Here is a 15,246-nt window from a genome sequence, read left to right as displayed (position 1 = left end):
GAGCATGTGACAAGACCCATGCCTGATGCACTGTTCTAGGAGGTTCATCTCCCCATACTGAGGTAAGCAAAAGATCTAGACCACTCCAGGCAGACATTGTCCTGACCTGTTTTTTAAGAAATTCCTATCACAGGGATTCAACAAACTCCCTTTATCATTTCAGAATCAAAACTGACTCAAAGCTTCTCCTCCATAAGGACAGATGAAAGATCATCTCTGTTTGTACACTGTGCACCTTTTGTGAGACTTTCCCAGGTTGAATTAAGATATTTCTGTTTTACAGTTGTATGTAAAACAGAGTAAATTAACACTATACAAATATAATACCACTTTTCAAATTACTACTGTTTTGCTTGTGCCCTCTCATAACCTTCAGATCTACTTTCTGCCATAGTACCGCTTAAATGTTTTCCTATTTTGTAGTTCGCTCCTTGGCTTTACTAAGCCTTGTTGATTTCAAACTTGCTTTTTACTTTTCTTGACCCACTTTCACTTTTATGTTCCTTCAAGCACCTGCTGCACTTTCTACCATGTGCATGCCTAGAGTAAGGGCTCCCTGGCTTCAAGGTATCAGTCACTACCAGACAGCCACCACAAAGACAACAAGCCATATCCAATATGAAAGTTATTTCAGCACCAGGCCATGAGCTGCAATTTGAGTCCTTAAATTTTAGCCTTGAATTTAAATAATCCAAACTGACAAAGAGCTTGCAAAGTTTCCATCCTTAAGTTAATTACAAAAATTTGCTACAAAACATAGCTGCCTTCTTGGCAGGTCCCTAAACCACACATACTCATGGCGAGCACCATGAGGCACAGCAGAGGCAGAGTTGTGAGAAAGAGCTGCAGGAAACCTTGTCAGGGCAAAGTCTCTGTGGGCTTGAGCTCCATTTTAGCTCTAATCCTCATCCCTGGTCCCTGTGAACCAGAGCTGCACTGCAGCTCTATTCCCACCCGCCCAAGTCTTTTGCCAATCCTTGACATTCAGCTTGTGCTCACAGTTGCCTCAGTACTACAGCAGCCACAGGGCTGGGTCTGATCCTGGTCACCATCACCAGCTCACCTTCTCCAGGAGCTCTGGGATGTGGCCCATAGGGTACAGTTTATGCCCTGGCCTATTCCTCTGCCACCCTTGGCTGCCCAGCTCTTTCAGAGCAGTCTGCTCCTGCTTCCACATTGCATTTTCTCTATTTCATGCAACCCTCACAAGAAACTAAAAAAAAAAAAAAATCCCATCCATCCCTTCATACTCCAGGTTATTCACTGCATTACAGCAAAGCCTAACTTGCTTATTCTCTCAGTAACTATGCAGACAAGCCACATACAGAAGTAGAGGTACAAACTCACCGTTTTACCCTTTTTATGTTACCATGAATCAACTCTTTCATTCTTTCTTCTACTTTGTTTAGAAGCTGCAAAAAATAGCAAGCAAGAGGTAGAATTTGTAGATCAGCACTTAATGCAAAATATCTGTTAAATTAGCCTACTTGGAAGTCAATAAAGCAGCACCTGCTATGAAAAGGCTTTGAAATGTAACACTAGAAGCCCATGAGTAACTAGCTGGCCTCCTCAGCCTTGTTACTAGCAAGAATGTACACATTTCAGCAGATGTCATCACTGCATTTAGCTGTTCTCCAGGACAACACATCAAAAGAGGGAACATGAGAACCCTTCACAGTTCCATTCCTGCTACAGTAGTGGCCTCTTCTCCTGCAATATTCCATGTCTAGAGGGAAGATGAAGCTGTTTTTCTCCATGGGGCCAAAGATTGAGTATGGAGGCTTCCCATCTCTCAGAACAGAGAATACAAAGAAATCTCACACCAATACACCAGGCTAGAGGCTGAGCATCTCATGTTCTCCCTCACTGCCCTGGGTAGCTGAAGAGACCCAAGCCCTAACCAAGGATGCTGCATTTTCACAACTATTACAAAGAACACGAGGCCCAGTACTTGCAGAACAGTGTGTGCATTCATGCACTCATTTGTGTGTACAACTTCAACAGGTGCTACTGTTCCTCATCTATGAGCATCCAGGTTTGAACTGACTTCACTATTTTCAATCTTTTACCATGACAGACTTTGACAGATCTGACAAAAAAGGGGTTCCCCATACAGTTAGGTAATCCTAGTAAGGTAAGCAACACTCGTACCTGATCAACTTCTTCTCTTCCTTTCATGTCATTATTGTAGCTCTGCAGATCCACCAACACCAGTCCATGAGGGTGAATTCTCAAATTGGCAAAACTACAACAGAGACAGTGTTGACAAATTTATTATGAAAAATCAGAGTATGGAAAGAAAATCTAAAGCAAGTTATATTAAAATTCAGAATGAGTATATTTTTCCCCAGCATCTGAAACTGTTGGCAGGGCCAGCACAAGTTTTCCTCTGCAAGTGACAAAGAGCAAACAAAGTTGCAAGAACTTGCCTATCACTACACAACTAATAAAACCAGTAGGAAGCAAGGCAGTGAAGCAGGGTGTTTAAGCCACAACAACAATTGTACAATGAGAAAACACTGCTAGCTAGTCTACAGGCCTGCTGGAACAGGTGTGTTGGTTTAGGCTTTTTAATTGAAAACAAGCCTTAAGAAAACAGCAGGATGCTTTCCTTCCTCTGTATTTTCCTTTTCACTTCTGGAAGTGTGTCTCTGTTTTGTTTTGCAGGCAGGGTGGTTGGGATTGGTTGTTGTTTTAATTTTTTTATAGTAGCTATTCAGAGACACTGATCACAGTCAAAGCTGAATAAAAATCTGTAAGTGAAAAACAATAAGCATCCTGGAGCAACACATAGCTTTGACTGGCAAAGAAATTGCAGCAGCAAACTCTCATTGATGAATACCCTTGCAAAGTCAACAAAACTCCTACTGTATATTTACTACAGAAACATTTAAAGACCAAAGAGCAAGGCCTCACCATGCTAAGTACATTAGGTGAACAAATAGCAAATTTCCAAGAACTTGCAATAAGGAAAACAAGAACTAAGGGCAGTGGGGAAGGACACAAGAAAACAGTGTAGCAGAGGCAATATCCTTCACATTCTAGGGGGGAGAGAAGACAAAAAGAAACAGAAAAGCTACAAAGGAAGTGGAGGAGAAAAACATACACAAAAAAAAAAAAGCAGAAGAGGGGATGAGAAAAGAAACAAGGAAGGAAAGAACAAAGAAAGGGTATTCAGGGATAGAAATGCACTAGTACAACATAGAAACCTCAGATAAAGCTGTATCATTCTCTGAATGCTCCATTCTTTCTGTCTTCTCTTATCACCCCTCTCAGCCCCAAAGGAAAACACAAACCAACTCTTGTTATGACAAAGTTTACATGACCTTTCATCTCCCCACCACTCCCACCTTTTTTGTCTCTTCCAGAGTCCCTTTTGCAAACTGTCAGCCTCAATAGGAACACCACCTTCCCCATGGTGCTGGGACCTTCAGCCCCCAGCTGCAGTCAGAGATAAACCCCTGAATATTGTGTGTTATCTGAAGATAACTTCTGGTAACTGTAAAACAATCAAATTATGAAACTGACTGAAGCAATTCAAGAATAAAAACACCTTGCTGGCTTTGGAACAGCAGTGATCTGCAGCTCTCATGTGTTATTTCTGTCACCCAGTTCTCTTCAGTGGAAGGGTCGGGGAAGTCTGAGTCTTTCCTCAAGACTCTGCCAACAGTTCCTTTTCCCAGGAAGAAAAGGCATTTCCATTCACTACACACACGCACACCCAGTGCACACAGACTGTCATCGCCTGGGAGCAGCCCTCCCTCCATCCCAGAGCTTCCCCACTAGGTGTCCTCTGACACAGGGTTTTGGTAAGGAGTCACAAAAGCCTACCAGGGTTCTGTTTACATGAGGGTTTGGGTTTTTTAATGGAGAGAAGGACAAAAGAGCAGAACTTAGAAGATGGAAGAAGATGGTCACTCCAGCAGGTTTTGGACATGACCATTCACAGTGAAGAGGGTGAAGTCCATAGGCCCTCAGAGTTGCAGCACTACAGACAGAAAAATGTATATGCAGCTCATAAGACAGCTCTGATTCCCTGAAAACTGGCATGGTGTCAAATATTTTCACAGTTAGAAAAACTTCTTATCAGTTTGTTCGCATATTCTGGGAGCTGCTGTTGGCACAAATGAGCAATAGATTGACTGCCCTGTGACTCCAGATCTCTTTTAGATTAATTTTGTACAAGAATCACACAGCTGTCATAAGATTTGACAGCTGACATCTTCACTTCCCCTGTGTCTCCATGAGAGCCTCAGCAGGGGATATTCCTGCCCCTGCTTTGAGGTGGGAGGCAATAAAGGCAGAGAAGGGAGTTGCTCTGAAAGTACAGCCCCACAACTTCAGATTTGTAAGTGATATGACAGCCTTAGAACACAGAGACAAAAGCCTGCAGGACCATCCATCCCATCCAATTGTCACCTCCAGCAGAATAGAAGGGTCCTGACACCTGGGGCAAGGGGGAAGAGATGAAAGGCAGGCAGCAGGCTGTGTAATGGGATTAAATTTCAAGTTCCAACAGGTTCCAAGTTTCTGGTCAATATTCTCAGCTAGTTTATGGTAAAAAAACTTGGATGAAATTCAAAGTTCTCAACAATAATACAAGTCCAGGTTGGTTATACCTTGGCTATAAGTTATCCGGATGAAAACAGACATCTAAAATAAGCTAAAATGCCTGTAAAGATTTAAGCACACAGCCAACAGTACAAGTGTACTCAAAAATGAACAGTTAGTATTAAGCAGAATTAATACAGTAGTGGTAGGCCAAAGCTGAACTCACAAAAAGTTACTAGCTTCAATCAGCAGACAGCAAAGGCTATGCTGGCTTTTGTCACTTTACATTTCTCTGCTTGGCAGAATATATATGAAGGCAGGTTTTTATCAGCAGCTGCTCTTTTAATATGTGGAAGAGGGTTCCTTAAAACAATGAAAATAGTTTCCATTTTCTATACATGAATATACAGGAAATATTATTTTAGAATCCAATAAGGGAAAAATAAAGTTTGCTTCAAAATTAGTCCCTTCTGTCTCACCTTTCTGAAAAATACAATACCTGTTAAAAAAAAAAAAAAAGCCACCTGCCACACTTCTGGTAAGAACACTCCACTTGCTGCTGCACCTGCATATCTCTCACATCCTCCAAGGCAGTGCTCAAGCTTTTTGTGCTTGTATGCAAACACGTGTCAGCTATGGACACAATTCTACTGAGCACTGCATCTTAGCACCTGAACATCAGAAAACATCAGATGTCAGCAAATAATTCCAAACTGCACAAATCAAAAAGTAACTGCTGGAAACAGAACTAGGAAGCAAAGATTAAAATCTTCTAACCCAGCATGTACCATCCTACCTTAGTTACTTGCACTGCAGAGTACAATGCAACATTACAATCCCACCTACCCAAGAAAGGATTTCCCAAACCATCACACCCAGAGAATAAAGCTGGATAGAAAGACAGGTACCTACAAACTCCTCTTTACCCATCAAAGCTTTTATCTGCTGACTAACTTTGAATCACTATGAAAGAATAGTTCAAGTATTTAAAAAACAGCTTGCCATTAAAAGCATCACCTGTCAAACTACTGAATGAGAGGGGAAATAAAAATTTGCTTATACTAGGGAAATGTAAAATTTTTGAAAATGGCATGACGCTGTTTAACTAAAACATACTCTTTTTTAAAGTTCTTCACCTTAACTAAAAAGTACTTGAGGGACCTTAAGGAGCTAGGCAATCCCATTTCTTCATTATACCATTAATCCAGTTCTGTTTTTACAGAATAAGAAAATTAAACCAATAAAAGCTACCATGGTAGCTTTTGCTGATGCCTACCAGCTGCTTCCTATTCTTCAGCCATTTTTACACTCTGGGTCACTCTATAGGCAACTAAAACATTTAAGCCTGAAACAAAGAGCTGAGGAATGTTCATCCTGCTCCTTTAAAATATGCTGTCTAGCATACAGAGTGGTTAGCAAGACTAACAAAGAAAAGAAAAAAGTAAACACACTCCCCTTCCCCTTCATAGTGTTAACATATTCATCAGCATCTCTGTGGCATACAAACCAAATTCAACTGGGTAAAACCTGCACTGCTGTGAACAGTGAAGCCAAATGCAGTAGGATTATACTTGTCTAAATAAGAATTTAGACACCAAAGTTAAAAATTGATGTGTCGTCTAGGGGAGGTCAAAACTTTTCTAAAAGACACTCTTCTACTGCAGAAACCTTGACTCAAGTTTTAGGTTTTGGGGGTTTTTGAAGAACTTCAAGGTGAAACATGACAAAAGACTGAGCACAGATTTACAAGGAAAAAAAACTCTCATAGCTCTATGCAGTATAATAAAAGGCTACTTGCTCACCAGCAGTAATGAGATTAAACCAAAGTACAAATTCAGAAGATAGCAGTTTTTAAAGATTAGCTTCACTGATTTTTTTCCTTAACTTAGATGGAACTGTTGAAATATACTAAGCGGTATGACTCTACAAAGTCACATATATATTAAATAGGATAAAAACTTCACATGTTTTACACCTATCTTTTAACTGCTTAGTCCAAGATAGTGACATTTCAGTAAAAGCATGCTACTTAATGTGACCCTACAAACCTCTCTAAAAGGACCTAAAAACACACAGCTCAGAAAAACAAGACTGCTTGAGACTCAAAACTCAAGAGACAGAGCTCCACTCTGGCACATGCTACAGCTCCCCAAGCAGTGTTTGGGCAAGGGGGCTGGCAAAGCAGAGAGAATGCATCCATCCCCACCACTTCAGAGAAGAAGTTGAGTGGCTCAAGTGAGCCATTCCCTGCCCCACTCCAGAGCCTTGTGTTGACAACCCCATTAGTAAATATCTTCAGCTGAACCTCCCTCAATTAGGTTTTTTGTCAGAGCAAATCACAAAGTAAATGGACCAGGTAAGAGTTGCCACATATGACTTTTGCTTGCTTAGCTTTGGACAAAAGAGAACAGGGATCTGTTGCTTTGGTAATGACAACAGGAAAGCAGGTCTTAATCCCCAAATCAGCTCCAATTCATTCCACCAGTGCAGCCCTCCATGGAGCTGTTCACTTGGTGGCTTTGTCATAGACAGTTTTGTCAACAGCAGGGCCCACAATTCCACAGACAGACTGCAGCAGGGCCCACAATTCCACAGACAGACTGCAGCACAGGGCACGCTGCAGGCTATGGGGGTTATCTCAGCAAACTTTGGAGTCTGACACTGTTTAACAACATATTACTATCTCATCTCAAATATTTTTCCCAGGGATTAGTACCCAGCTTGTTACATCAACTGCACATCTGTCTTGCAATGTCTCAGTCACCTCTGGCTGACTAAAAACATGTTTGTGTGCACATGCTCACAAAACCCTTACTCACAGCACCCAGGCCATCTCTCCTTCTAGGGAACTTGTTACAAGTTGCAGCCAGCCATCCTTATAAGAGCTGCTCATGACATACCTACATCACAATTCTTTTTTCCAAGTTTTACTACAAGCTGCTGCTGGAAATGAAGTACACTCACTGTTTTGCAAGGAAAGAAGAGGAAAAGCCTGCATGCCCTGGCTACTTTCTGCCTAGTTGTGTCACATAATATTTTTATGCTAATTAAAATGTATGATGTTTTAAGGCACTAAGATAAGTGCAGACAAACTTGCTGGTATTAAAACAGAACTAGCAAGTTCTGCTTTAATTATTTAGTCAGTTGAAATCCATATGCTCATCAGTTCATTCTTACAATTTGTGAAACGTGTTTGTTTTGTAAGGTTTTTTAACTGTCCAGTCTGTTGGGTTTTATGGGTTTACAACCTCATTTGTTTAAGTTAACTGAAACTACATCAAACAAATACAAACTACACTAGCAGAAATATACTGTTTAGGGCTACCTTTGGAAAAAAGTATTCAGGCTTGTTGTATAACCAGAGGAAACAAAACTGCTGAGGTCCCAAAATTCACAAAAAGTTCCCCTATGCACATGTTCAGCTGACAGTGTAACAAGAGCAATTGAGTCAGATATTTTAAAATTTAGGTTTTTATGAGAATGTTTCTCAGAGATGCATCCAGGTACCAGTTCACTTATCTCCTGGAAAAGTTATGCAATGAAACACTGTTTTCTAGGAAGTTCCTGGAACACATCAAAAGACAGGCAATTTAACTCTGAAACTGCTCCTTTAGAAGAGGATATCTTCCTAAGGAGAATGATCAGATGAATTTGCAAAGAGAAAACCCAATCTAAGAATTCACATCTCATATACCTCTAACACTCAAGGAAATGCAGGAAAGCAACATGAGGACATGTAATCAAATAAACCCAACCTTTTAATCTTCTAACTTCTTTTTACTTTTAGGTATCATCTTTTAATTCTTTAGAGTTGGTAGAACCTTGATATCTTTTTAGGAAAATTACATGAAAGCTTAACTCAATAGAGAGGAAGGATAGAACCAGAGTTGAAAATTACCAACTTTGCTATCTTTTTACCAACTCAGAGACAAAAGGTTTCCAGAACTGCAATGCTGATCAAATTATTCAGGAAGAATATAAAAGTACATGCATTTAAAGACAAAATAAACAAGGCTGTACAAAAGCAAGATACAACTAACAGGTTTTTCTAGACACATCAAGTATAAAAAATAAGTAATTTCAAGCAGAAAAAGCCAGCATCACATTTGAAAAGCTAACTGAAATATAATAAAAACTTCATAGAGCACAACTGAGAATGATAAACATAGAACTACTCATATCCACTTACTTGTTACCTTAGTTTGGGTCCCAAAAACCCCCCACAAAAAAATCCCAATTAAACAAACAGAAACAAACCACCAAGCTAAACAAATCCAACCAGCAAAAAAACCAGAAAACAGGCAACCCCAAAGCAGCAGCTGCCACAATTATGTAAAGAACAGGAAACTGAATAACAATAAAGAAATTTAGTGCAATAAAGCCATGGTAGTTACTTATAAATGGACCAGATTAATGTATACCATAATCAACTAACTGCGAAGCAGCATCTGGAAATAAAGTGAATGCAGTTTTGCTTATCAGTTTGTCCCAGCAGACTCAGCTTTTGTGTCACTAATGACACCAACCACCCTTATCATGCTGCTAATTACCTCAGAAGCTGCTTGAGAATCTGAAGCATATAACAGCATGTAAATACAGACAGACACAAAGCTGCAATTGTTCACATGCCAAGGTTAGACATGTTCAGACATATTTAATGGTCAGAAAATTACAAATACATTGAACTGACTTGAGCTTTCCTGCATCTGGAAGGACTAGTGCTGAGACCAAGGCACCATTCTATGGCACAGACCAGACTGACCAGTTCAACCTTCTGATATCCAAACTGCAAGATGACATAGTCCAGATTAGAAACAATATTCTGCTTTATCATAGCTACTTCATACACAAGGCTGATAAAAGGATAGCCTGCCCTATCAACACTACAGGAGGTCCAATAGAGGAAGAAATAAATACATTAAGGAAGGACAGCGGAGACATAATCAAAAGAAAACCCACTCACCTGCCATTTTTTTTGATGTAGGTTACTAAATAACCATGGTCTTCCCAGTTATGAACTGTTTCTGTCATTCCCTGCTCCTGAAAAATGGGCTGTAGAGCTTTAAGAACGGCATTACAATCAGCTGCAAGATTAAGAGAGAAAAAAATAATCAGTGAGGATTTTCCACCCAAGTTACTTCTACCTTTTTTTAGTGGCTGAAAAGTTTTTTCCTGGAAGCCTGGATTAATTTTTATTAAAGTACTATTTGAACACTCTTTCATCTCTCTTCTCTTCTGCCCATCCTCATCTACCCAGAGATCTTTCTCAGTGCATGGTTATCCAAACAACTTTAAATCAGTTTTCACACCTGCAAAAATGGTTATCTACTATGGATGTAACCAGAATATTTTTATAAAGCTACTATTGACCATATACTATATCACAATCCACACAAGTCTTTACTCACATAATTTCTTTTAAAAATCGCTTAACACACAAACAGTGATCCCAAAAACCCAACAGCACTGACAAGAAACCTGAAGAAAAATGTTAAGCTGTAATACTGGATAACTACAAAGGCACTGAAGAATAACTATCCACTCTACCCCTACACAAACATCCTCTCTTCTAACATCCAGGCCCAGAGCAAGTCCCCAGTTGAAATCTTGAAGATATTATGGAAAAGAACTCTCAGAAGAGCACTTGGAAATAACTGACATTACTCTGGTACAACTACCTTCAAAAGCAAGCTGATAATTTGTCAATAAAGGTATTTATTCAGTCAGAATATGCTAAATTCAGACGTCTTGAGTTTGCTGTACAGTTTTGGGGGCATTTTGCTACCCACAACACAGCTTTAATGAACAATTTTAGTTTCTTCAATTAAGTGTCTCAATAACAAGTTGCAAGCTTTGCCCATTTATTTTGGAACTGACAACGTGAATTAGTGGAGGATGCTCCTAAAATTGGACTTAGCAGAGCAGGAACAGAACTGGAAAGACTTATCACACCAGTGTCAGTGAGGAGACCTAACGAAACATTAATCTACAGGCTGTCCCTGGAAGACAAGTAGCATCACAAAACCCAGAACTAAGCCACTATGGTCCTGCAATATGGCAACAATGTAACCTGGAGTGACATGTCCAGGAGAGAAATCACCCGACGCCGACTTAGTATGGAGGCACAGTTTACAACCAAATGCTCCAGCACAGACACAATCTTCCCCACTGTGACTGTCTTAAAGAGTTATTCCCAAGGCACTTATTTTGTTTTACACCTGCTCCCAAAATGCATATACATTGGAAGACAGTACAGGTAGCCAGCAGACATAATCACCAATAGTTTCCAGGACAAAATTGAGTTGGAAGAGCTACAAAGAACTAAAAAACAGATCTATACCAAATAAATCAAAGTTCCTCAATCAATCATCTCTATCCAAATCCACAGTAGACTAAGCTAAAAATATGATTGCTTGAAACTTATGTTTGCCTATCCATAAACCCCAAACTTGAATTACCCCTGAATGTTTCAACCAGACAGACCAAAGTAACTGATAGAGTATTTACTTTTCTTCAAGCAAAACCAAGAGCAAGCCAATTCCCCAGTAGCCAAGGATATTGAATAGATGTTGGAAGGCTTTGCTTACTGCTCAATCTATCTGATCTCAATGTATGTTCTGAGACAGAGCCATTTTTCACCTTCTAAATCTTACTCAACTCCATGTTGCAAGCTAAAGGCAAATAGGACCAACAAAACTAAATTTTGCTAGACCACAATGAATTATTTAACTGCTGGTTCCTTCTTAGTCAGGAGCACCACTGATGAAACACCACAGTCCACTACCATCATGAAACTTCTTCCTTCCCCTACCTTTCTGTAAAAATTTGCATCATCTGTACCAGTTAGATTTTAGACTTGCTATCCAGTGTCAGGTTCTACCATGGCACAGGCAATAAGGCTCAGAGTACACAGCTTGCCTGCCCAGTAACCATGGTTACAGCAGTAATAAGTGGGCCAGCAATCAAATCAACATGTTTTTCAGACATCAAAAGAATAGATAAATGGGGCAATAACTATGAGCCACAGTTCTTAAACAGGTTCTAATCTCTGCCTTGCACTGGCAAGGGAACTTTGCAAGGCTCACTTTGAACTTGCAGCTTCTGGCAGGCATCAGCTGTTCTTGGAGAAGGTAAGAGCAGCTGCTCCAATGCCAATACATTCACAAACAATTTTTGTCACTTCAGACATGTAGTCCCCACTCTCCCAGTAGCATTTGTTTCCTTGCCCAACTCCTTTACCTTCTCCACCTTTTTCACAACAAATGCCTGCTCTCACCGTTTACTCCTTAAGCCACCACCACGAAAACCTTGAAAACCCTGTTTGCTATTGCATGCTATACCCTCCAAAGGCCAAGGGTAAAATGGCATGAGACTCAAATTGAACCAGTGTCCAACCAACCCCCAAACCACCTCACTTCTGCAGCTTCTGCAAGACAGCAGCAAGATGGCAAAGAGACTGAAAGAACTGAAGTACTCACAACTCATTTAACCTGTTTTCAGCACCTTTAAGGAATCCTGCTAGGTGCATCTTGGCAGACACTGCAGGACAAATCACCACTGGAATTTTTCTGCTCCATGAATAGATCAACCCCTTGCATACAGCTCATCACTCAGCCACAAAGTTCTTTGCTAAGAACCCAGGCACAAGCTTGATTAAGCTCTCCCTATTATGCTATTAACTTTAGGAAATTAAAACAACAACATGCTCTTTCACCAGGTATCCTTTTAGTTATACCACACAAGATTTGCCTTGGAGGGCTAATTAATTCTCCCAAGTTAGAGATTCCCTTATAAAATGTTTGAGGCCTTAAGTAGTTGCCTGAAGGCATCAGGAAGTTTCAGCGATCTCAGGATATCTCACCCAAATCCACTTGTCACCACCTCACTCCAAACTCAGATATGCTCTTTTCAAGCACTGATAAGCAAATAGGACAATGGTTATTAAAACAACAGGAACACCTTTGAATCTACATCTAAATGTTTATTCAAGTAGTCATTATACTTTTGGTTATTCAGGAACAAAAGAAGCAAACTCTAGATACCAAGTATAAAATACTGATTTAGGTATTTGATAATTATTTGCCAGAAATAATAAAAAATGCCCAGAGTTTCAACTTTAGAGAACAGGAACAAAACCCACTTTGTACTGGATTTGAAATATATGTATTTTTCAAGAGAGTTAATGCCCAGTTTAGCCAGAACATTTCTGAACCCCAGCACATCTGAAGAGAAGACTTGCAGCAGTTGCAGATGTTCCTCTGAATTTGAGCAGCAAAGCAGTCAGTAACTGACAGTAATCTGTGAAAATGAGAGCAAAGTCCAGAGTTTCTGTAAGCACCAGGTCTGGCCTCATGCACAATACTAGCTAGTTCTACCCTGATACTTGAGCCCAGTGTTGGAATCAGCTGATATTGAGCCAGACTACCTCTAAAAATATTCTGGATTAAGATTTCTTTATGCCCTAGAATTAACAAAACTTCAGTAAACTATGGGAATAGATTAATTCTCATCGAAAATACTCACCCCACTTCCAACTTTAAAATTTTCTTACCCTGATTTTCAATCATTTCTTCTAGCAAGTGAGAATATAGCATAACCAAAACAATAAAACACATCAAAGCACTTATATATGATTCTGCAACCTATGAATTTCCCCTTGGCAGCTAAATATCCAGTAGAGAAAGGTGAATAAAACAAATCAAACTAAGTGCTTCATTAAGAATACGTTAAAGAGTTAGCATACATTAGAAATCAAGATGCAGAATACACTAACAGTAAATAGCAACCTGAACTGCTGGCATATTGCTTCAGTTCAGAGCTGTTTAGGTTGTTTCAACATAATAAATCCTTGTATTTTGCAAGTCTGATATTCTTGCACACAGGCACACTACCTATCAACTCCCATTCTTCAAAAATCTTAAAGGAAATACAGAGACATGGTGGGAGGGTACCACATACAAGTGATGAAGGGAACACAACTGTCAGAAGAGATTCATTTCTAGGCAGCTGAGGTCCAGGGGCAGTGCAAGAAAAGCAGTGAGGGGGGGTGCCTCCAACCTGCTACAGATGCACACTTGACTGCTCAGGCATTCAGCTCACCACAGTCAAACTGGCGGCCCCCACCACATCACCTCTTCTTGGAAACAGTGTCCTCAGCCTCACAGGTGTACAGGGAATCTCTCATTCACAGACTGATCCAAAGCGTTTTTCCAATGCCAATATTGTATCTCAATCTCAACCATGAAAAAACTGCAGAATTAAGAGGTTTGCAGCAGAAATGTTTGGTGAGCAAATTGTTCATAAGCTTTAAAAATCCAGAGCCAAGGAGAAGCTTTAGGCTCCCATGTATTTTTCACATCCTAGATTTTTTAGCACTTGAGAAAACAGAAATAAAAACAAAAAAAAAAAAAAGCTAAAAGTCACAACAGTTTATGGAAAGTCAACAACTGCCTCCTCCTCCTAGGTCCCCCTTTCCATTGTACGTGAGCAGGTAGAGCAGTACATAATAATTTACAGATAACTTGTTATCATTGAGTCACCAACTCCTGCATGGCGATCTTTTTTTCTCAGCACTAGAAAACTTAAGATTTGTAACTATTTTATTCTAGTTAAAAGGATCTGCCTGCATGGAAAATGAGTGAGCAGAGCACACTGGTGTTTGAAACAGATTATCTGGAGAAGTTTTCACAGCAGTATCACAGGCTCAACTAAAGTCAGAATGCCAACAGTTGCCTAAACTGAGCCTTGTCCTCCTACAATAAAATAATCCCACATCTCACAAGAATGAAAGTACACCCTCCAAGCATACCCCAAGACCCCTGCTTTCAGAACTGCCCAGAACAAAGCAGGTAGCTTTTTCCTGACATGTTAACAGATGCAAATGAATAACAACTGGCTTTAGCAACATACACCTTCTGAGTATTAAGTTTCAAAGTCTCCCATCAGAATACACATACAGGAAAAATCCTTTGTTTTGTCCTTGCCAGCTCTGCAAAAGAAGAAAACAGCGGGAAGCAGAAAATTATATTAAAATTACTCCTTTCAATCAATTTGTACCCATGAGGACCATGCTCATTATGTTGACTTAGACACAGAAGTCAATAAATCATGTATGGCATGAGGCTCAAGGGGGCAGCAGGTGGAAATAGTCATCTACTACTCATTCATCCACAAGAAAACAGATCATCAAGTTTCCTAGTGCACTCACTCTATTGCATTATGTATTACACAAGGCTGGGAGTCGAAGGCTGCTTTTTCCAAAGGTTTCCACAGAACACCTCCCCAACTCCTATTTTTAAGGATTTCCAGCTACATAGTGAATATGGGCAAAAGCAGCTATACTGTGTCACACCAGAAAGTGCATGAACTTCCTGGCACCTCCATAAGACCACCAGAGCCATTAGGAATCACTCTGTGCATCCAAGGATCCTTTAGGAAATTATGGGTAAAACAACCATGATCAGAATCAGCTCTTAAAGCATTAACAACACCCAGCTACAAAAAGGAGAATACAATACTCTCTCCTCCCCTGCACTTGGTATTAGCTCCCTAATCACTTTCAAGGGAAAATTCCATAGAAGATCTCAAGTTTTCAGCAAATACAGGTCTACGAGATCCATCCACTTCCATAATGGAATAAAAACACTAAAAATAAGTTATTCCTTCACCCTTCCTCTACTTGATTTGCTGTATCAG

General features: G+C 40.0%; 1 protein-coding gene across 1 annotated transcript in view; it reads right to left on the bottom strand.

Moving 5' to 3' along the window:
• The window catches only part of SMS (spermine synthase), a 43,465-nt gene that overhangs the window by 20,207 nt on the left and 8,012 nt on the right, over positions 1-15,246 (bottom strand). Inside the window, exons 2-4 of the mRNA XM_030234079.2 lie at positions 9,515-9,635; positions 2,152-2,245; positions 1,348-1,412 (exon numbers count right to left, since the gene is read on the bottom strand). Of these exons, the coding sequence (XP_030089939.1) occupies positions 1,348-1,412; positions 2,152-2,245; positions 9,515-9,635 (280 nt within the window). The remainder of the gene's footprint in view (positions 1-1,347; positions 1,413-2,151; positions 2,246-9,514; positions 9,636-15,246) is intronic.

Source organism: Serinus canaria, chromosome 1 (assembly GCF_022539315.1).
Source record: "Serinus canaria isolate serCan28SL12 chromosome 1, serCan2020, whole genome shotgun sequence".
Lineage (NCBI taxonomy): Eukaryota > Metazoa > Chordata > Aves > Passeriformes > Fringillidae > Serinus > Serinus canaria.
Note: the sequence above shows the minus strand (reverse complement) of the source record. Positions and strands in the feature narration are given on the sequence as shown.